Here is a 24185-nt window from a genome sequence, read left to right on the forward strand (position 1 = left end):
CCCAGGATCTCAGTTCCTTCACCATTCCTCCAATCCCACCCTTCTGCTCTCACCCCTATCCATACCCATACTCAGATACAACAAACTTCTGCACATAAACACCTATCCATATATTCTATAAATATTCAAAGTCTAACTAACAAGATCTCAAAGCTGCATTCCTGGATAGCCCATACAAACCCTAACATCCTTGCCTTGTCCAAAACTTGCCTCAAGTCTCACATCACTAACAGTAAAATACTGCACCTGGTTACAACATCTATCATGCTGAGATACCCCCTATAAAAGGTGGTGGTGTAGCCATACTCTACTCAGATAGCCTTAACCTGTCTCATGTCACTACCCCTATCCCCAGCTTCTATCCTGCTGAACTTCTCATCTTAAACTGCCATGTAAACCCACACAAGAAATTTGCTGTCACCTCCATCTACATCCCCCCTGAGAATAATATATGCACCATCAAAAATATCCTATCCTGGTTTAGCCACAACTTAGGATATGAAACTCTCATTCTTGGTGATGTCAATATAGACTGGTCCAAACTTACTAGTAACTCCCCACAATCCAGCATCAACTTACATGGTTTCCATCAACTGCTTACATTCCTCACCCATTTCAACAAAGACTTATCTTCCAGCTCCATCATTGACTGGATACTCACCAACTCCCCCCACCTCTATCATGGCCCATGTACCCTACCTGACTCCTTAAGTGATCACCTCCCCACCGCTATCCTCAGGCATACCTCCTGGGCACACAAACCCCAACTATATAGAGACTGTCATAAGCTCTCTAACTTCAATAACACCCAATTTAACTCCATACTCTCTAGTTTTAACTGGTCCTTCCTTAAACACATCCCTCTTGATGATGATGTCAGTAAATTTAACAGCATTTTCCTAGATACCTTTAATTCCCTTGCACCCTCCAGGAAAATTAGAATTAAATCAAACTATGCTCCATGGCTGTCCAAAGATACTAGAGCATTGATGCAAAACAGGGATAGCACCTGGAAGCATGGCTTAAAACTAGGCATACTCCCCTTCTACATAAATACAGACAAATACAAAACCTAGTCAAGAAATTTGTCACTAAAGACAAGAAATCTTACTATAACTCATCTCAACTAGACAACAGGTCCAACTTTCACAATTTCTGGACTAGTCTTAAAAAATACTCTACCCTGGCAACCCTTCTAGCCCATCGTCCTACCCCAACATATGTCCTCTAGAAATTGCTACCCTACTCAACAAACACTTCATTGACATTATCCAAAACCTCACTCCCTCTAATACTAACACTGCAACTACCACTACCCCCATCCACTTCCATAACCAGAATCTCTTCTCATTTAAACCTGTGTCAACTTCTTACATTAAAATCCCTTCTTCTAAAGCTTAAACCAGGTTCTCCCTCTACCGATAAACCTACCGCCTACATTTCTCAAACTTGCTGTTGAATCTATAGCCTATGCTATATCCATTCTCATTAACAGATCTATACAAGTGGCTATGGTTCCTGCTGTCTGGAAATCCTTCTTTACCATCCCACTACATAAGGGTGGTAACTCCACTGATCTATCTAACTATCATCCCATTGTTATTCTTTCTCCCATCTCCAAGATACACAAGAAATGCATTCACTCACAACTTCTCAACCACCTCCTCCAACACAAACTTCTCACTCCAACTCAGCATGGTTTCCGTCCCCATCACAGCACATCCACCACCCTCCTCTCTTTCACTCATACCATAGCCAAAGCCCTTGATAACAATCAACTAATATCCTGCCTCTTCCTTGACCTTTCCAAAGCCTTTGATACAGTCTCTCACTCAATACTCCTTTCTAAATGATCTAACCTCAACCTATCTTCTTCCTCCCTTGCCTGGTTCTCCAGCTATCTCTCAGGTAAGCAACAATCTTTCAAATTGCTCTCTTCCTGCTCTCCCTTTATATCTGTTCCAATGGGTGTTCCTCAAGGCTCTATCTTGGGTGCCCTCTTATTTACTAACAAACACTTCACCTCTTGCAGACAATCTTCTCTTATACAATATGCAGATGACTCTACACTCATGTCAATCTCCAGTAGTATTACAGACCTTCTCACCCTTACTCAAAACTCCTTTCTATCTACAGAGAAATTGCTATCTGACAATCTTCTTATCCTTAACCCCAAGAAGACCAACCTCTTGCTCTTTCTTCCCTGCTCACTTTCCAACCATAAATCAACATTTACTATAACATCCTCCAACAACACTATCATAAAGCCTGAACCACACACAAAACTGTTAGGCATCATTATTGATGACAAACTCAAATTTAACTTAACACTTACTGCAAGGAATAAAAATAACACACCAGAAACGTGGCTTGCTCTATTGCAACAAAAGATTTCTTACTCCAGATGTGACACTCTCCTTAGCACAGTCCTTCCTCCTCCCCACACTTCTCTATGCAACCCCAATACTAACCAATATACAAGCTACTACCATGATCAAACTGCAACAAACTTACCACAAAATTGGAAGATTCATTACAAACTCCCTCTACAACTCCCATCACAGCCTTGCCCTGAACTCATTACAATGGTTCAAATTCCCTCAACTACTGTTACTTTCTCAATTTCAGGTTATTCGCTCCATTCTATACAGGTCTTCATCCTGTCCAGCTCTCACTACCTTTTTATCTACCTAAACCCCTTCTAGAACCCACATCTAACCAACAGCTTCTGAATGTAGATCATCCAAAGAAGAACATCGGCGAATTACAATACAACTGCTCAATAGCCCACATTTGGAACAAACTTCCTCTACACATACGCTGCATCATACACCCTGCACACTTTAAAAAGGAACTCAAATGTTATCTTCTCAATACCAAATCATGTCCTTGCTTAGAACCTACCTAATGTTCCCCTTTATCCAATGGTGCTTCTTCTCTCTGAGCTCCTGAAAGCATCTACACCTTCCTAGGAAGCATAGGCAAGAAATATGATCACTTGTATATAACTTGTGTGATCACTTATATATAACTTCTTTGTACATATATCAAAAAAAAAAGTTCATATACTTATTTCTTTGAGACTATTCTCTTAGGGTAATCTAAATATGTTTGATTCAAATTTGTACTAATACGTTTTGTAGTGAAACTTGGTTATGTAACATCCTATTTTTGTTACCTATGTAATCCTTAATTGTTTTGTAACTGGAGCTTTTCTCCTTAGGTCTCCACTGAAAACGGGCCCCTGGCCCAGCTGGACCAACCCGATTAACAAATGTCAATAAATAAATAAATACATAAACAAATTCTTCCATAACTGGTCCCCCCCCCACTCTTTCTTCCACAAACATAATCTAAATTTCCATAATATATCAGCAAAAATCCATTTTTATTAAAGAAAATTTCATTCAGTTTTTCATCACAATAAACTTTATCACATAAAATATATTATAATCTACTCTTCTCACATATTCATTCTTCTTGTTCTAATAATATCCATACATAATTGTATTCTTATCTAGTTTATTTACATCATTAATATTCCAAAAAAAAAATTTTCACACAACTTTTCCAGAGTTTTGTCCCTCCTACACTTCAAGAAAATGCATTTATATCACGTGATTGAACAATGAAATGTTTGAACACGTAATAATCAACCCCTAATTATCGAAACTCAATAATGTCGAATAGCAAAAAAAAAAAAAAAAAAAAACAACCAAACCATTAAAATGCTTTTAGCAGGGGGGCAAGCACTCCTGTACCCCCCACGTGGGGGGCTGCGCTCCCCACACCCCCTGCTACTTAAATATACCAACTCCGAGATTGCACTGCAGTGCAGACAATAGAAAACTTCCATGTCCCCACTGTACGGAGATCTCCATTGAACCGTTCGACATTCTGACGGTTTGATATTTGTTCAAACATTGGACTGTTCAATCACTTAATATAGACCCCAATAAACCATGCTCTGTTGTCACTTCCTCCCCACAAAATTAACAGACTATTTCAACTTTCTTTTACATATTATATTTTCTTTTGCTGGTACCATATTTATTATCACTCTTCATAGACATACTATTACGCTACAATCTTAGTACACTATTTTTTCCTTATTTTAATGGCTTTTATTACTCTTCTGGTAAATTTTCTCATGGATTTACATTATAATAATGTTTCATTACATTATTATACCAGATTATTCTATATTTTTCTATTCCATCATTTTTTTTATTTTCCATGTTAATACTTTTTCAAGATAATTTTTAAATTTATTTACATATTCTTTTTCTCAGTTTTGTCATTTCCCATAAATGTTTGTACATATATTTCAACATTCTCTTAATACTTTGTACAAATTTAAAGAAGCAGAATCAACATCTGGATTTAGTAGCCCCAGTCCCCCTTCATCTTCACTCATATACAGCACACTCTTTTCATTGGGTTTGAACCCCATATGAAAGAAAACACTAATTGCACAATTTCTTTTTCATATTTTTCCTGGCATCATATAAACATTTAACATCTGTCCTATTTTCCCACTAAACAAGAATTCTTCAAATAAATCTTTTTCTTAAATGATAATCTACAAAACATTCTTAAACACTAGTCCTCACCATGTTGCCTTTGCTCTGGTAATCAGTGCCTACTAACTTCCAAATTCTATAATACAGCTGCAAACTCATTATATTCATCGGTGGAACTCCCTGCCTATCCCACTTAAACAGGACATCTGTGCATTTATCCTTACACACAACCTAAAACAGTGGGTCTATGTTAAATGTTCGAACATCCAAAATGTCGAGCATTACATGGTCAAGACCAAACGTTCGACATTTGGATGTTCGAACATCAAATAAAAAAAGTAAAAAAAGAAAAAAACACTTTAACAGCATAGGCAGGGGGGCAAGCCCACCTGCAGCCCCCACACCCCCCCCTACTTAAATATACCAACTCCGTCACTGCACTTCAGTGCAGAAAAGGGAAATTCTCCCTATCTGCACCGTACAGCGCCATTGAAAGTCTGTCTTCGAACATTCAAAATTTCGAACGTTTGGTCTCCACCATGTAACGTTCAAAATTTTGAGCGTTTGAAGATTTGTCTGGTACCCGAACAGCACCCAAACTTCTTCTAGCTCTGTTCTTGTTCACTGACTGACTCTCTCTCTCAGATCTCTAGACTATCGCCAACCCCTAACTTTCCATCTCTCTACCTTATCCAGTAAATGCAAAAAATATATTACTGTGTATGTAAATGCAGTCTGTTTATTATTGTATGACACCCTTACAAAAATTTAAAATATATCTTGATTGTATTAGCCATTGGATGATTCTACAACCCTATTTCTACTGTTAAGAAACTGGTTCTTTTTTCTCTGTAAATTCTTTGTATATTTTGTATTTTTTTTTTTTTGTAAATCTAATGGAGCTTTTCTTATTCATGTATCTAGTATATACAAATAGTGTGTATGCATGTGTGTGTGTGTGTGTATAACAGTTGATAAAAACAAAAATAGATATATTTTTTCTACATGATGCATATCTCTATAACATTTTATTGAAATTAATTTATTTTATGAAGGGAAAGAAAGGAGCTAATTTTATTCAAGAACAGTTCAAACATACAGAGATAGCCTATAAAATGAAAGCAAAAATCATTCTAGAACATTTGAAAAGCACTCAGAAGTCATTTTTTATCTATAATAATACCCTGCAGGAGTGCCATTATAAGGAAACACTGGCATTCCAAGAACAAAATGAAGACTTTTTTGCCTCTGTTGCCCACCCTATGAGGAATTGTTGCTTGAATACTATAAAATTCTGAATGGTTCAATAGAAACAGTCATAGAAATATTCACTCTAATGTAAGATTATGCTTTACAGAAAAAAGTCATATATTTTGCGGCATCTTTTCCAGTGTAGAAAACTAGAACCTGAATAAAGTCTAAGAAGCTTGGGTTTGATTGGCCACTTGGACATCTAATAGAGCTGGTGTGGGTAGGAATGGTGAACCTATCCTAGGAGAGGTGGGATGATATGGTAATACAAACACTTGCTGGAGGGTTGGCAAACAGCAGAAATGACACTGGATTGGGCATTAAGCTATCAAGTTGTTTAGACAATAGTCATCAAGGGTGCACTCACCTAGAAGCCCACTTGTCCCATCTTTGACATAGGCCACAAATACCATACACAGCAAGGGGTTTGGGGACTACAATAACTACACCGGATGCCAGCAAGGGAAAAAAACATCCCCAAAGTTGGCTGGATGATATCATTTATAGATTGAGCTCGCTACTGAACTTGGGATATACATTATAGGGGAATGTATGTGTTAAAGTTCATAGGTTCATAGAAGGTTACTAGGCTAATGGCCCTGAAGCCCTTACAAGCCTAGCCATAATTTATCTCGAGCTGCCCAACTGTCAGTGGTTAGTTGAATGAAGTTCACAGAGGTAAGGGTGTATGGTAGTTAATACCTACATCCTCTGTCCAGTAGAGACATGGGTGCCACCTCAGGAGTGATTTTGCAGACCCCATCCATTGATCTTGGTTGTGTTTGAAGAGGGTTAGCGAAGAGTTATGTTTCACATCAATTGGAAGTATTGTTCCAAAGAAGTGGCAGTCTCTGGAAGATGTATGTATCTCCCTAGCATGACCTGTTCATGTCAGAGGCTAGGTTAAAATTCCTAGAGTGAGTGCACCTCATGCAGTTTGATTTATGAATGTGTAATATATCCATCAGGGCCTGGATTTGAGACTGCCCTGCAAACTAGGCCAAGGTCACCTTTTAGCAACCTGTAGGAGACAGAATACAATGATAGGGCTTTCAGTCTTTCCACATAAGACTTGTTTTGTGCACCCTGTATTTCATGCTGAGAAACCTCTGTGGTCTCACCAGTTGTTGCAGGTGTCTGGTTAAGTACATGCAAAAGGAAACATTGCACTCACTTATTGGTCTGATGAAGGCCAAGTATAATGGAATTATAACTTCCTTAGATCTAGATGTGATGCCTTTACTTATAAAATGTGTCACACAGTAGGATTTCCTTACTACTGTGGATATGTAATGGTCAAAGTTTGGATTGCTATCAACCTTAGTACCCAGATCACATACCATTGGGTCTACATTTAGGAAGGTGCTGCCTATAATGTAATTAGCAGGGATGTCAGCTTTTCCAAAAGGAATAATAATGCATTTTTTTTTTGCATTTAGCTTTAATCGGTGGCTTTGGCACTAGTCATTTGTCTGCGTTAACCCTGCCTGCAGTATATTAACATTGTTGGGGGACTCAGTGATTGCTCCCAATTTGCAATTTTCAGTGAACTTGGTCAAACACAGGCCATCCAAGTTTGCTTGCACTTTTGAAAATTAAATTCTGAACAGTAAAATGCCATTATACTGGGGACTGGCCTTTTACTGGAGGTGAAGTCACCCACTTTGACAGTATATGTCCTGTCAGTGAGACAGTTGGCTACCCATCTGGTAATAAGGGGGTTAATTCCCAAATGGGAGTGTTTCTCTATATTACCTGAGTGGGGGATTGTATTAAATACCTTGGCTAGGTCAAGATAGGTGGTGTGCAACATCTTTGCCTTGTCCAAGGCCCTGGTGACTTTCTCAAAGAAGTCAACCATGTTTAACAGGCATGTGTTACCTTTAACAGATCTGAACTGGGTTGGGTCCAGAGTTTGGAGATTACCTATGTCCTTGTTAATAAGGTCCATAATGATTCTTTCCATGGCCTTGTAGATGAGGCTAGTCAAGATTATGGCCTATATATCCCAGGGTCGTTTGATGGTCCCACTTTGTACAGAGGTATTACTGTTGCTGACTTGCATTCTTCCAGAACATAGCCAGTTCACAGGCTGTGGTTAAAAAGGGATCCAAGTGGGCCTGCTAGATCATGTTTTAAGTTGTGTAAAAGGCAAACTGGGATGCTGTCTGTTCCCATTGATGCTGTGTTTTTGGTCTTGGAGAGTGCCAAGATGACCTGGTATCTTGAGATAATAGGCTGAGAAATGGTGGCAGGGATACTTTGGGGGATGACTGGAGGAGACAGGTGGTAAAGTTTGCTCTATATCTGTCAACTAGTAGGTTGGTTATTATATCCGGCTAAGTATGGGTGGTGATATCCATAACCAGTTCAACACATAGCTGAGCATTCCCTTTTAGATTTTATTTGTAGTTAAAGAATACCTTGTGATTATACTTAGCTAGGGAGGCTATTTTTACTTCATAATTAACTTTGCAGTACTTGACAGGATCTCTTATTTGTTTGTTTAAGCTAGAGAGGCATTTCTTCCTCTGCTGAGCCACTTCCATCTTGTTTCTGGATATTAATTTTTTTCTCTTGTTGCATAGCCTGTTTATACTAGAGGTCCACAGGGTGGCTTGTTTTTTTGGCAAGACCTGGTTTTAATATGGTCAGGTGCAGCAAATTCTATACAACTGCTTAAGAGATTATACACGGCATTGGTGTACCCCTCTGCATAACAGCCCATCTTATCTGCATTCGTGGGGCTTTAAAACCTCTTATGCCATCAGTTAGTAGGAAGCAATTTGCCTTTGAAAAATTCTTAAGCATTTTTGAGCTTGATGGGGTATCGAGTCTTATAATTACATTGAATGAGACTGATTTGTGGTCTGATCTTACCAGGGAGGACATCACACAGTGTGGGGTGCAATGCTCTCCCATGTTAGTGAGTACTATGTCCAGGCATTTGAGCCTCTTGTGGGTGTGCTGACTAGCTGTTCCAGAGTATTTGCATTGATAAAGTCAAAGAACATCTGAGCTAGCATGTTTGTGGTCATGTATGTTTCATAGTCAATGGTAGGATAATTAAAATCACTCATGAGTAAGTTATTGGGCTGTATGGCAAGTGATACCAGTAAATCCAGGTATGTGGTATGCTTATCCTGTTTCATGGTGGAGGACCTATAGCTAGCTATGATGTGGTAGGGGGTTTTGCCTGTAGTTAATTGGACATGGATCACATGGATCATACTGTTTGACCAGTCCAGAGGTGTACTTATCCTTAATGAGATGGATACACTGCCGCCTTTGATTCTTTCATGCTCATTTTGTGGTCTGAATGTATGGAAGGCATTGTAGCCCTACATGTCTGGGATGCTCTCCCATCCTTTGAACCATGTCTCAGTGACTGCACAGATGTCAGCATCTTCCAAAGTAAGAAGTGCTTCCAGGGAGTGCTGTTTCTTGTTTGGACTCCTAGCATTAAGCAGCAGTACCTTGAGTTTATCTTGAGATGATTTTGTTATGTTTGGAGGTTGGTTATTTTGATACTGCCTAAAAAGGCACAATAGGGATGGCTAATGCTTTTGCCAGTATCTGAAAGCCTAGAGGAGAGAGGTGCAGCCCATCTCTAGCAAAGCAGCATGGCCTGTTGACCATGTCTTTTCAGGCTGACAGATAGTGGATCCCCTTGGACTGACTCCAGAAGGTAAGCCAATTGTTGAAGTTAATCAGTTTTTGTTTGCATTGTAGCATTATCCTTGGAAAAGGTAAAATGCTGCTTAAGGCTAGGCTTATACATGCCTGTGATACATAATCTGAGAGCTCAGTCATGTCTCTCCTCATGCAGACCAGTGAGATATGTCTCACACATGGACTATGATGAAATCATACCAGTACTAGTGGTTGAGTGACTTGTGTGCTTGAATGATTTTATAGATCTCGGCACCTGACAGGCAGCTAACTGTAACCCACTCCTGGTGAGAGGAACATCCATGTGTCTCACAATGGAGTCACCTATGACAAATACATTAGCTTTTGTGATGTTATGCCTTATGGGCTTATTTTTTGAGACACTGATGTGTGTGTGTGTGTGTGTGTGTGTGTGTGTGTGTGTGTGTGTGTGTGTGTGTGTGTGTGTGTGTGTGTGTGTGTGTGTGTGTGTGTGTGTGTGTGTGTGTGTGTGTGTTTTTTTTTTTGCATTGTTATGTGTATAAGTGGTTTCCATTTGGGGGCCTCTGATCTTTTAGTAAGTTACAAGTGAGTTCCTCTGCATATGTGGGTTTATGTGTTGTGTCCTTATTTAGTGTGGGAAGTGTGTGTGTGCTGACAATCTATTTGGCATTTGATTTGTCCTTATTTGACAGTCTTGTCTCCAAGACAATTGTTACATTGCCTCAGAATGTCCATGTCTATCAGGCTGGCCAGGGTGATGATGGAAAACTGCCTGTCCATGATAGCAGTCTCTTATTGTTTGTTTTATTAGGGAAGGGACTAGGTTAATTTGACAGGACTATGCTTGTAGCACAGAGACTACAAGAAGGGTCTATACTTTGTGTAGGCTAAGGATAAATAAAGCAATGCTGTTCAGTGCACAAGTGAGTTGCTCCTAGAGTAGAAGAAAAGCTTGGAAAGCTTTTACCAACAGCTGTTTAGGGAAAAAACTGAACTTCTAGGCTTTTGTGTGAAGAACAGGAACTCACAAACACGAGGCTGAAATATGAGCAAATAGAAACAAGTGTTAAGCTATCTACCAATTTGGAAAGCACATGGTAAGCCTTTCACTAACAATCCTCAACTCAGACAGGTTAGATCAGCACAGTTCTGCCACAAGAGTGCAGAAAAACACCTTCTTAATGTAGAATAGCTGGTTTGGAGCCCAAGTGTAACAAGACCATGCAAACTACCTAAAACAGTGCTACAGCTAACAAATACAATGTAATATAGTGCAACTAACTATCTAAAGCAGCAGCACAGTTTTTTTAAACTACTAAAATACAGTCACAGTATAAAAGAGTCGTGCAAAATGTACTTAGAGCCCTTTTTTGTGTTTCCCAGCTCAGATAGACCAGGTAAAGGTAAATACCTAATGCACTAGATGAATATTCCCAGCACTCCTAATATAAAACAAAGTAAAAGAGCATCCAGACAGAAATGCTACCACAAACAGACTTAAAAGATATGAAATGCTACCACAAACAAATATAAAGATATGGATACAGCAGTGTAACTGAAACAGCTTATTAAAGTGTGATTATTCAATAAAAGTATTTCATGTTGGATAAAAGAGCCAAGAGACACTCAGTTGTATAGAATTTATAAAGGCACTAAAAATAAGATAAGCTGATTAATAGGACTTCATGCCAATAAAACTACATGCAGAAATCTCAAGTGTTTCCCCAACCTAAACATACCAGGCTACCTCCCAGTGTACTAGATGGAAAATCCACTGACCTTTGATGTAAAAACAAGTGCTCACTAGAGTGCAAAAATACACTATTTTATCCAACAGCTACCTAGAAAATGAATATAGAGCAAGTAAATCAGTAGAACAGACAATGATGAGGCAAAATGCACTTTTTCAATATAAGCACAAGGAAAGGCAAATACATAATTCAAGATATGAATAGCTGTACAGAAAGAGAGGAGCTCATTATGCTCAATTTGAACTAGGGGTGAGCAGCTTAAAATCATGAGGTTTAAAAAGCAAATCAACAAAGATGATGGCGGATGGCAAAATCTAGCAGGGTATCACCAGAAGTGCTTACGTTTATGCAAGCTTGAAATATTTTTAGAAAAGACAAAGGCCTAGAAATTAATTGTATATTTAAGTATCACTCAAGAGATAATTTAAGCAACGGAAAACATGTGAAATGTGCAGTCTAGATAATTTAAGTGTCTGCCTCTCAAATAGAACAAAAACACCAGGCCAAGCAGATTTCTTAAAACAGAAAATAAAATGGAGCAGGTAAAGCAGAAAGCAACTCCATCAGCAAATCACAGACAAAAATATATAGCTTTACTTTCCTCACCCAGCAGTGAATCACACAACCAAGGAAGCTTGATTTTCAATTTGTATGGGGGCAAAAAGTTATAGTAAACAGTCATACATTTTGGTTATTTGCACAGGAGACTGAGGAAGGGAAGCAAGTTATTAGTACTGTGGATTTGCCATATGATTTATAAAACTGAAAAAACTAAGAGGAAGACTGTAGAGCTTCATTTGCTTGTGTCATAGTCTTTCCAAGCCTCTGTATGAAGAACACCAGATCATTTGGAAACATGATAATTGCATTGACATTTTTAAAGAAAGAAATGACAAGCTATTTTGAAGTCTTATTAAGAGTATGAAATAAACTCTAAATTCCTGGTGAAGCCCATTGTTATTTTATAACTCACAAGAAACTTAACTAAATATAAAGTGTGCTTCTGTATAATATGTAATGAAATAAAATGTTTTTAAGATTCTGTTACTTAAAGAAGAGAATGTTTGATCAGTGTTGTTGCTTATTCTAATAAGGTGGTGTATAGTGCATCTCTAGTGTTTTTAATACCTTTTTTGCTACTTGTCTTGAGGAAAACAAAAGACATGAAATAATTACTGCTTCTCTCCAATAACCAAAGACATTTAATACAGCCAGTTAAAGATGGGAAAGTGGACTTTCCAGTTTTATGTTTCTATTGTATCCATTCAAATTAACAATATTGATCACTGTTTGATGGGAAAAAATTCCTGATATAGATGAAAGCGTCATTGCAAATTTGTGATGCCCATAATTGGAGCAGTACTTATATAATAGAACATTTGCAGTTACGTGTAAAACACTGCCTTTTTTGTTAGTGCATTTGGCATTTTTTGACCCCATATACACTAGTAACAGCCTTGTTTTGTTCTACGTAAGTGTAATTTTGTAGCTATTCCAGCAGATATGGCACCAGTGTTTGCTGGGTTAGCAACATGTAATTCAGTCTTTTTATTAATAAATTAATAACAGTCATTGTAGTTTTACTGTACTTTTTATAACATTCTGTTCTCTGTTTCATTAAACAGATGTGTAAGCAATATTTGATTTATACTAATTGTGCTGCATTATTGAGAATGTTATTACATGTTCCTTCTTCCACAAGCATATATCAGCTTTTATGCCTCATTATATTTAAGATACATAGAGTTAATATAATAATTTGAACATTTTTATTATCATATAAGCTACCCTAACCTTTTTACTGAAGTTCTGACTGCTTCTGCAGATTTGCAATGTGCATTTTAACTGGCACACAATAATAACTAGAATCCAAGCTTTCTTCAGCTTTCTTCCTTTACATTAAATACAAACATGCATATCATTTCAGGCTGTCAGTCTTATTTGACAGCTTCTTTTCATCAATAACTCAATCATACATTTCATTCTAATGCAGTACGATTCAAATAAGCATTGTTCAAAGTCAAATCTTGGCATACAATAGAATTTTACTGGAGTGTTACTGGTTAATGATGTGAACAAACACAACACACATTATTTCAGCTTCTCCTTATTCAGAATAAGTAAACTATATATGATTTTAGGAAGTGCTATTCTCCCTGAAAATTTCACTTTGATTTCTACTCCAATATGGGGTATGGATTTTCATAAATGGTTAAGGTGCTCACCTCGTACACACAAGATGCAGGGTTTGATTCTGATCTCACGTTATTGACTAAGCTTAAAATGGCCCTTCAAAGCAGTTAGCTTAGTATTGACTTTCAAACCTATGAATATGGATCCAGTTATCAAATGTCTCTCTTCCTTTTAAATCCAGCAAAAGGCTCATCTCTTTATTTAGTTCTATGTCAAGCATGTTAGGACTCTTAGTAGCAAACAAAACTAACTGGATATAGTTGCATGTAATGCTGAGTCAACAAATTCAGGTTCAAAATATGATCTATTAAATATGAGTGTTGGTAAAGTCACTCAATAAAATAGTTTGCCAGTAGTTTATTAGATCTACAAGATTGTTTAGAAGACCTGCATGTGTCACATTATTCATATATGGACATCAATAATAAACCACAATTCTGACAGATTTAGGGGAAACAGGCGCTTCTAATAACTTTGCTTCGAATTTCTCATTTGACCTTGTAGTCTTATCATAAATAAATGAGTGTCAAATACTGCATTTCTGCCTACAACTTTAGATTTTCTTAGTCATTCATATTTCCTGTAATTTGGAATAACAGTTTTCAGTGGAGTGACATGCCTAATTAATGATGATAATAATAGCATCATATTTATTGCAATAAGTCATGGCTTTATGTTCATCCCTCTTTATTCAGACTTCAGGTATTAGGGTAGAAAACATTTAAAGAAGGATAAGATTGAATGGGTCTAATGCTTCCTGATATGATAATCTTTTAATGACATGGCAGATTTTATCTGCTAGAATGTGCCTTTATAACTAAGATTCAAAGTACAAAAAAATAAACTGTCATATTATACCCCTTAACTTCTTCTTCTTTCGGCTTTTCCTGGTTAGGGGTCACTACAGCGGATCATCAGTCCACTCATGATTGGCAGTGGAGTTTTACAGTGACAAGTTGACATTCCAGAGCACACACACTCACACCTAGGGACAATTTAGAGTATCCAGTCCACCTACTGCATGTCTTTGGGATGTGGCTGGGAAATCCACCCGACCACAGGGAGGACATGCAGACTCCGCACAGAAGGCACCCCAGCTGAGAATTGAACCATATTATACACCTTACCAGTATGTCAATATTTGACACTTTTTTTCAAAAGTGTATTGATGCAATCAGTTTTTAAAAATACTTTTCTTAGTGAATTGGTAAAATGGCTATGAGCATACCAAGGTGACTGATCAATGGGCTGTAATATGCATGTTGAATAGTAGCAGAAGAAGGTACAATAGCCATTACCCTTGGGAAGCATAGAGACAAAATAAGGAGCTGTAACAACAGACTGGCATTATACCATTAAGGAAAAATTAGCAAAACAAAATGAGCCATTTTGACATGTAAACACAAAGATAGCAGATGGCATGTTTCCACCCAAAACTACCTACATAAAAAGAAAAGGAAATAATATCTGACCTAAATAATATTTTATAAGGGAACCTAAAAATTCAAAGATGCCAGCTGTAAGAATGCAGAAGAAAGAATTGCATGAAAGAATAATGCTGAGGAGAGACAACAGTAATGTATCTTCACCCCATTTGTAGAATACTTACAAAGAAGACAAGGCATTATTGTATATTATTTACAATGAGATAAGTTTGTCTTCCACTGAAATGTACTGCACTCCAAACAGGAATTATACCAGTTAAATATGGTATTCTATGAGTTTAGCAGTCACAATGAAGCACAGACCATTAAGGCTACTAAGTGAAAGAAGATGCTTATTTGCAAATAATATTTTAGTGGATGACTTATTTATTACTATAGTCTTTTTAACTTCTGCCTGTAGAGAATATATTAGTAAAAGGCACTGTAGTCTGTACATCTGCATAAAGTTCATTTCCTGTGTATAATTTACTTGCTTTTGAGATGAGATTATAATGTCTTATCCTCTAATTTACATTTTCTTAGAATGGCAGCACTCAGAATTATTGCATTTATTGAGCATCTCTGGATGGGATGTCTGCAACTTTTTTTTTTTTTTACCATTGATGCTCTCGAAATTGTGCCCTGAGATTCAGAAAAAGGCTCACTGCCTTCACTAATTGCCCAGTGTGGGCTGGTCAATTACAGCAACATTGAAAATCTGTGTTTCAGAGACAGATATCAGCACAATGAAAAAGACCTTATTAACTGCCGCGGTGGTATGGCGGTAGCATTGTTACCTCACAATAAGAGGTTCTCCCGTTCGATTCTCGGCTTGGCTTGGGATTGCCTTCTGTGTGGAGTCTGCATGTCCTCCCCGCGGTTGGGTAGCGTTCAAAAGACATGCATGCGCAAATGGGCGTGCCTTCACTGAAGGTTAGGCGTTGAGCTGGCACCTCAGCATTTCGTAAAAATCTACTGCCAATCATTAGTGGACCGGAGTTCCGCTGTGGCAACCCCTTACCGGGAAAAAGCCTAAAGACAAACAACAACAACAACATGGGCTCATTACCATGTCTCTTGAGTTGACCACTGTTTTGTCAGATTTCACCTTGCTGGTATTCTACCTATCAGCCTGTATATCACATTAGCAAATGCACCCTCTACATACAAAGACACACACACACACACACACACACACACACACACACACACACACACACACACACACACACACACACACACACACACACACACACATATGCATTCAGATGCCCATACATGCATGCACACACTCCCAGGTGTTTTCACACAGACATACAACCACAAATAAGCCCCTCAAAACTCAGTCACTCTCATAGAAACACGTAGCCATACACTGGCACATACAAACCAACACACACACACACATGCACAATTCCAGATTTGAGATTTCATACCTCACCCCCCCCCCATGTGACCATCCGGGCAAACATACAACCCTCCCCCCACAAGCATATCCCTTCAGCCTCATTCATGTCTCTTCAGGCATTCCCACATATGTCCACACACACAGACCCACTGACATACTCCTACACCCATGCCTCTGCTGTTCTGCTGTACTTACCTGCACTGTGAGTAAACCCATATTTTCACAGATTTCACATTCTTTAAACACCTTTATTTAATTATCACTTGTGACATAGGCAAATTTACATTTATACAAAAGTAATCAAACTGTATTAACAAACTAACATTAACAAATATTAGACTTCACATATATTGCTATATATCATATAACCTAAGCAATATTGCATACATCATTCAATTCCTGCCCTCCTTTTTTTTTTAAACAAGAAACATCCTTACAAAATTTTACACAGCCAAGAAATTATCTGTATCTCTAAATTACTTAGATGACATATTTGGAAACTGCAGATATTTCCTGGGGATAGAACATAGCTACTTAGACATGCATCTGGAGTATTTATCCCCAGGCCTCAGCTGAAAATTGGCTCATTCCAAGTCAAACTTTCTCAGTAACCAAATGTTAAATAAATAGTAAAATAAATACTTAGCATTTGCATTCCCTGGGGCTGCCACTTTAACATGTGGCTTCACCCGCATGACCACTCTCCGTGCTGTGGTCCCCTTGAGGGAAAAACCTTAGAATCAGAGTGGCCTTTGCATCAGAAAGGCTTAGCATGATATAGAAATCTTCTAAGATAAGGCTTCTGCATGGCATTTAGCCTTTTGAATATCAAGGGTGGTCTTTGTCATTTACACTGTAATAAACCCTTTCCTCTTCAGCTACAAATAGTGCTTCAATTAGAGTTTTTGCTAAGATAGTAATATGCTGTAGGGATTCCTCACTCACCTTCTCATTCTTTCACTGATATCACATTTCTCTAAGACTGCACAGTAAAAAAAATCCAGATTATCAAAGGCTCAATAGGTTTATGGCCGCAGAAGGATGGGGAGAAAAAGCTATAAATGTCAATATGCAGAAAGTGAGGCCAGAGGCTTATTAGTCTTATGACCCACATGACTATGTGGAAGTGAAAGAATGAAGAGGTACAAACACCTTGGTCTTTAGGCTTTTTCTCAATCAAAAAAAACTTAAAATTTGAAGGGTAGTGTGATCTTAAAGAAACCATTATGACATTTAATCAAATACCCACTGCTTTTATAGACAGAGGAAAATGAATAGCATAGAAATTCCACAAAAAAGTGAGAAACTTCTAAATTGTGATTTCTTATGTATGTCAGAGCAAAAATAATTTTATAGGAAGGAAGAAACACTCAAGAAAAGGAAACGTATTCATTGTGTGGTTGCCACTCAACTGGATGAAGAAGGAGAATGTAACTCAGGGATGCACTAAAGATAATGGCTTCAAAACTGAGATAGCTAAGCAGTAATACGTTAAATGGGAAAAATAATCTTGGGAGGAGAATGGGTTGCAATGAAGAGAAAGAGGAATTAAGCAAATAAAGGAGACGTTTAGGTGGAATTTAAGGGTAGAGTGCCACCTGTCTGTTGAAAGTTTTACAGAATTAAGCAATTAAAGATGATAAGAAATGATGGAGGAATATAAAAGTGTTAGCAGAGGAAGAGCAATGCATTTTGATGAACCACTTGTATTTTGTATCTCATTTTTGTATTTTGTATCTCAGTTACACTGGAAAGTAATAGAGGAAAACAGGAGTGCAGAAGTACATTAAAACAATTTCCCTTTAAAGTAACTCAAGGCTTAAGGAGGAGAGGCCGACTACAGTTGAGCAACAAGAGGCAAGAACTGTGATATAAAAAGGAAGGTAACAATGGGGGTGGGGGTTACTAGCAGAAGAAGAGGCAAACCAGAGGAAGAAAACTGGACTACATGAACTGAAATGCAGGGAACTTGGAGAATAAAATAACTGATTGCAGTCCATCGTTAATAGGCAATCATTTGTCAGTACAGGTATGACCAAAACATCAGCCACAAAGGGGACAGGAAGTCAATAAATCTAATATCAAAATAGATGAAGTAGAGAACTGAAGTAAAGATGAAGAATTAAATGAGGTATATAATACAACAAGCAATCTGCAAGAGAAGACTGAGGGCTAAATTAAATGCTTGATTTAAGCCTACAAGAAATAGTATGAAACCCTTTTGGGAAGCTAATACAGAAGCCTGCTGCATTAGTTGTACCGATAAACATATATAGTACAGGGGCAACTACTAGTCATTCATTCTTTATCACAGAAAGACATTCATACCATATGGAGAATCTTCTTCTGTTTCCATGTTTTTTTTAAATAAGGCAAAGGAGGTCCCATTATTCAGTTTTGTTTTCTTGTCAGAGATATTCTATGCCTGTGGCTATACCTTCCTTTTTTTCTTACCTATTGTTTACAATTCCTTATTAGAATTATCACATCCATCACTTCTTATGGTTGCATTCCTTTCAATTTAAGAAGAAGTCACACTGTCATTTCCTAGACATTGCCCCAAATAAGGGATAATTATAGGATCAAATATAATTGGGCGGCCATGGTGGTGCAGCATTTAGCATTGCCGCCTCACAGCAAGAGGTTCTCCGGTTCAACTCTCGGCTGGGGTGCCTTCTGTGTGTAGTCTGCATGTCCTCCCTGTGGTTGCATAGGTTTCCGCCGGGTGCTCCAGTTTCCTCTCACATCCCAAAGACATGCTGTAGGTGGATTGGACACTCTAAATTGGCCCTAGGCATGAGTTTGTGCATGTGTGTGCCTTCTATGGAAGGTTGGGCACCGGGCTGGCAACTCGACACCGTAAAACTTCACTGACAATCCTGAGAGGACAGGTGATCTGCTGTGGCGACCCCTAACTGGGAAAAAGCTGAAAGAAGAAGAAGAAGATAGGATCAAATATAATTCTTCACTTTCTAAGTATATTAGATAACATTTAGCTATTTATTTCTAACATGGATGATGTCCACAAAAAGGTTTAACAGGAAAGTGAGTAGGCTTTGAAATTGTCTTTAATATAACTGACAGCCGCAGCACACAGATTACCAGAATTGCAGTCTAGATGAAGAAGTTACTAAAGGATGAAACTAAATGGCAATCAGTGGATGAAAAGGAGGAAATTCTGACAGAGCCAAAATGATCTCTAAATGCAAACAGAAGAATGTTGACAAAGTATGAAATGATACATATGTTTTGGAAATTCTTGCATGCAAATTAGTCGGTACATAATTCACCAAAAACATATTAAAAGTAACAATATCTCACCTGCCATGGCTGGAAGTTCCTGAGGCTGGCACAACTGCCATTGTTAAATGGCCCTTCACTCTGTGTGCATTTCTGCAGATTATATAAAGCATGTGCCAATGAGTATACAGCATTGTAAACACCATAGGTAAATCTGAAATTATTCACATCAAACACTGTGGTATCCAGTGTCTCCAGTTTCTCCTCTCCTGTACATGGAGATACATCACTCCTTGCCTTAGCTGATGAAGACTGTAGATTTTCATTGTCTTGCCACTTGCAAAAAAATGCTTCTTCCCAAAAAATTTTCACAAAAGGGTCATCAGGAAATCTACTAGGGTGAATATTATAAAGGAATTCCTTGAATCCAGGGATTAACCCCTTATGGATTGCAAATCCTACCGATCCATTGAGAGCATCTTTGATCTTTTTTGATAGATCTGGAGAAATTGACCAATAAGTGGGTGCAATCCAAATCTTTCCTGTAACATTTTGGTTGGCAGCCTCTTCAATGACAGGAATTGCGTACTGCACAGCTGCATAGTTCATGATGATTTTTGTTGTTGACTTCTGGATTTTGTCAATTATCTGAAGGACTTTGATGTGGACATTTTCTATGGGAAGAATTTCAAGAAACTCAATACAAGCACCTGTCTTCAAAATTTCATTCTTTAAACCCATGACAAACTCTTGATTATGGTCATATTCCGCACCAATGACTCCTACCCAGTTCCATCCAAAATGAAGCATCATTTTAGCCATGCCACGAGCCAGATTAATGTCCGGAGCAACAGTACGGAAAAAAGAGGGAAACTGGATCTTATCACTGAACATAGCAAGGGCAGAACCAAAGCTTATCTGTAAGAATAATGTACAAATTTTCAAGCACAGAAATTCAGATAAATTAATAATAAGAAACCATGCTTAAATGTTGAAAGCTTGTTAAATATTTCTTTAAATGTTCCTCTCCAGGAAGGTGTATTAAAGCCAAGTATCCGTTTTCATGACTGAATAACAGAAACAACAAAATTATTTTGTCGAATAATTAATTTCAGCTAATACAATTTTTTCCCAAATACCTTTATTGAATTATAACTTGCGACATAGGCAAATTTACATTCATATGAAAGTAATCACACTATAATTAACATAAACATTTTGCTTCACATATATTGCTATACATCATATAACCTAAGCAACATTACATAAATTATTCAGTTCCTGCCTTTTTTAAACAATAAATATCTTTATTAAACCATCACTTACTACATATGCAATCATACATTTATGCAAATGAAACAAACCACAGCAACACAATTCTAGTTGAAGCATTTTACATTAAATCCAGACTGACACATGCCCAGTTGCAAACGTTGTACATCACATATAACCTACCCAGTCTTTTTCAGTCAAACATTACACAGCTCTTTTAAGTCTTGCTGCCTTTTAAACCTCATTCCTCCTTTGTATGTATTGTTCCTACAATTCCCATTTTTCCTATGTAGTTTGCTCCTACCCTTTTCTATAGATCTCAGTTACAGTTGTTTGATGTCTGTTACAATATTCACTACTTCTAGAATAGCTGGTTTAGTTTTTGATTTCCATTTTCTAATAATTGTTTTTTTTTTTTAGCAGACACCATTATTAGACACAGCAAGGCCTTACCATGCTGATGATTACAGATATCAGGAAGAATCTTTCTAGTAAAGAGGAGAGAGTCATTATAGTAATAGAGGTGAGGAGAGATATAAGTTAAGAGGTGAGATTCATTTAAGTCATGTATTGAAGTTGTACGATAGAGAGGGGAGTAAGAAAAGTCAGGTAGTCTGGTAAGACAGAGTAGGCAGTAGAGGAGGAAAGGTAGACATATTAATGGTAGAGTATGTGTAGGTTTGATTTGCATGGCAGTGTAAGGTTATAGTACGCAGTGAGGATGTGCAGAGGGGAGAAGGAATTAGCAGAAGGCAAAGTGGTGTGTGATCCTTGGTAGTAAGAATGGGGGGATGTAAGAATAGGTATGGGGAGGTTACTGAGTATTGGAAACAGGAGGGGTTAGTGGACGAGGAGGTGGGTGGGAATTGTCCATATAGGCTGAATGCTAGTGAAGGTGTGGTTTTTGGGGTTATAAGTGTATAGGCACTGGGGGCGGGTGGAAATTGGGGGCAGGGTTGGGGAATGGAGTGCGCCCGAAGGGCAAACGGAGCGGTCAAAGCTGAGAAGGAGGAAGGAGCAGAAGAGATTGACAAAAACAATCAGTGATGCAGGCACTCTCGAGCACTTAAAGATACTGGCAAGCTCAGAGGTATGATACGTATGAGTTAAGGTTTGGTCTAATTCAAGGAGAATTGAACAGGTGTGACAATTGTGCAAAAAGCAATGGGAAAGGACAACAGGCCTTACAGCTGCAGGGAGCAGGGAAAAAGTAATGAAAGTTATCGAATACAGTGAGTGGGAATATAGTGCCACCTAGTGGCATTCCTGAGAAAAGTAAAATGTACACTCAACTTATTACAGGGAATGAAATGGCTATTCTAACACATTCATTAAAAATAAAAAAAAAGAGCTATGCAAACTTAAAAGTGAATACAACGCTGGATATAATATCATACTATGATATGGCAGACATGACAGAAAGAAATAATAAATTTAGAAAACAAAAGAAAAGAAAAACTCAGGTGACTGGTATATAGAGGAGGAAACATACCAGAGCTTTATTACGGAAAAATACAATAAAATTCAAGAAAACTATAATTTACAAATTAGGAAAATGTTAGAAAAAATGCAATTAAAAGACAAAATAGTAATGTTATGGTAGAAGAAGTTGAAAAAACTATAAAATGATTAACAATAGGAAAAGCTATAGGCACCAGTGAGATTAAGAATGGGACACATTTTCAACATCATGAAAAGTAAGCCAAATTGTTATAAGTACTCTTTAAAATGTATATCAATCAAAAAAGCTCTTTTAAAGACTTGGTCTAGGGGAATAAACACCCCTATTTTCAGGAAAGGATATATGATAGTCATCAAAATTACAGACCAATCACCTTAGTGAATAAGTCACTGAAACTATTTACATCCATGTTACTATCTGAGTTGAAAAGTGATATAAAACATTTAACTTTCTATAATTCTTAGTTTCCATTTTTCCGCTCTGCTATTACTACACATATCTTATATGAGCATATAATAGAGAAACATGCTTAACCTAGATAACAAAACTTTATGAACCATCAGTTCATCAGTTCATCTGGAATCAACATTTGGCAATGTAAATATAAACAAATTATAGAAAATGCTAGAAGAAAATGGTTATTCTATGTAATTGATTTATGTAATAGCATTATATACTTCTCTTTTGGCAAAGACAAATTATCTGTAAATGGGAATATTACTCTTGAGTTTAAAAGAAATAAAAGTGTACAGCAGGCTTGTACACTTGATCCATATATCTATCTATCTATCTATCTATCTATCTATCTATCTATCTATCTATCTATCTATCTATCTATTTATTATACATCTGTCTATCTATCTATCTAGCTATCTGTCTGTCTATCTACTTATCTACCTTTTTATCTGTCTATCTATCTATCTATCTATCTATCTATCTATCTATCTATCTATCTATCTATCAAGCTGTCTATCAATCTAACTATCTATCTATAGATAGATAGCTATATTGGCTAACAGAGAGGCTAAGAGAAGAGTTGCAATATCAAAGAACAAGGCATCAGAGGTACTATATCAACTTCTGGAAAGTGACTTGGTATATGGCGCAAAGAAACTCTATCTGCTTGCAAGACAAAGACAGAAAGATAAAGAAGATAGTCAGATATCCATCATAAGGGATGCCAGCAACAACCTGCTCACTAGACCACAGGAAATCAAAGGCAGATGGAAGAAATACTTTCAGCAGCTTCTGAATGAAGAAAACCCCACAGAAGTTCTCTTACCCCAGACACTGTCTACATTAATGAAGAGGAGGAGCCCACTATAGAAGAAGTAAGAACAGCACTAAGAAAAATAAAGTCGGGGAAACCAACATATTAAGTTGAGGTCAAAGCAGATAGGATCAAGATGCTGGGTGAGATAAAGAAGAAATGCCTCCTGAGGTTACTCATAGCAGTATGGATAGAAAGGTATATCCCAGATGAGTGGTGAATAAGCATACTAGTGCCAGAACAACAAGGACCCCCACAACTCAGTGCAGTACAGAGGTATCAAATTCCTATCATACTGCAGGAACGTTCTTGGAGAGGGTGACTGAAAAATGAATTTGCAGAATAGAAGAAAGTAAGATTGGACATAAGCAGTTTGGATTCAGCTCAGGATGCAACACAAATCACCTGATATCTGCAGTGAGACAGATAGTTGAGAAGAAGCTAGAGGTGAGGAAAGAGTCCAACCGGGCATTCACAGACTTGGAGGAAACATCGAAAAAGGTCCCAAGAAAGCTAATTTAGGCAGTCCTGTGGTTTTCCAAAGTCCCAGAAACATTGATAGAATTAGTGCAGCCTATATGGGAGAGGGTGTGCATCAGGGTACAACTCTGAGCCCACTGCTGTTCATACTTATGATGGACTACATTAGTAAACAGGTCAGTGGGGACAGATCAACAAAGTTGCTATATTCAGTTGGTATGCAAGATCTTCAGCAAATGATATGGGAATGAAATGCA

The 24185-nt window shown here is 37.7% G+C and overlaps 1 protein-coding gene across 1 annotated transcript in view; it reads right to left on the reverse strand.

Annotated features, from left to right (window-relative positions):
• Positions 1-24185, reverse strand: part of LOC122805937 (vomeronasal type-2 receptor 1-like) — a 167613-nt gene that overhangs the window by 105974 nt on the left and 37454 nt on the right. Inside the window, exon 3 of the mRNA XM_044076181.1 lies at positions 19526-20362. Within this exon, the coding sequence (XP_043932116.1) occupies positions 19526-20362 (837 nt within the window). The remainder of the gene's footprint in view (positions 1-19525; positions 20363-24185) is intronic.

This window comes from Protopterus annectens, chromosome 7.part0 (genome assembly GCF_019279795.1).
Source record: "Protopterus annectens isolate FY-2018-M chromosome 7.part0, PAN1.0, whole genome shotgun sequence".
In the NCBI taxonomy this organism is placed as follows: Eukaryota; Metazoa; Chordata; order Ceratodontiformes; family Protopteridae; genus Protopterus; species Protopterus annectens.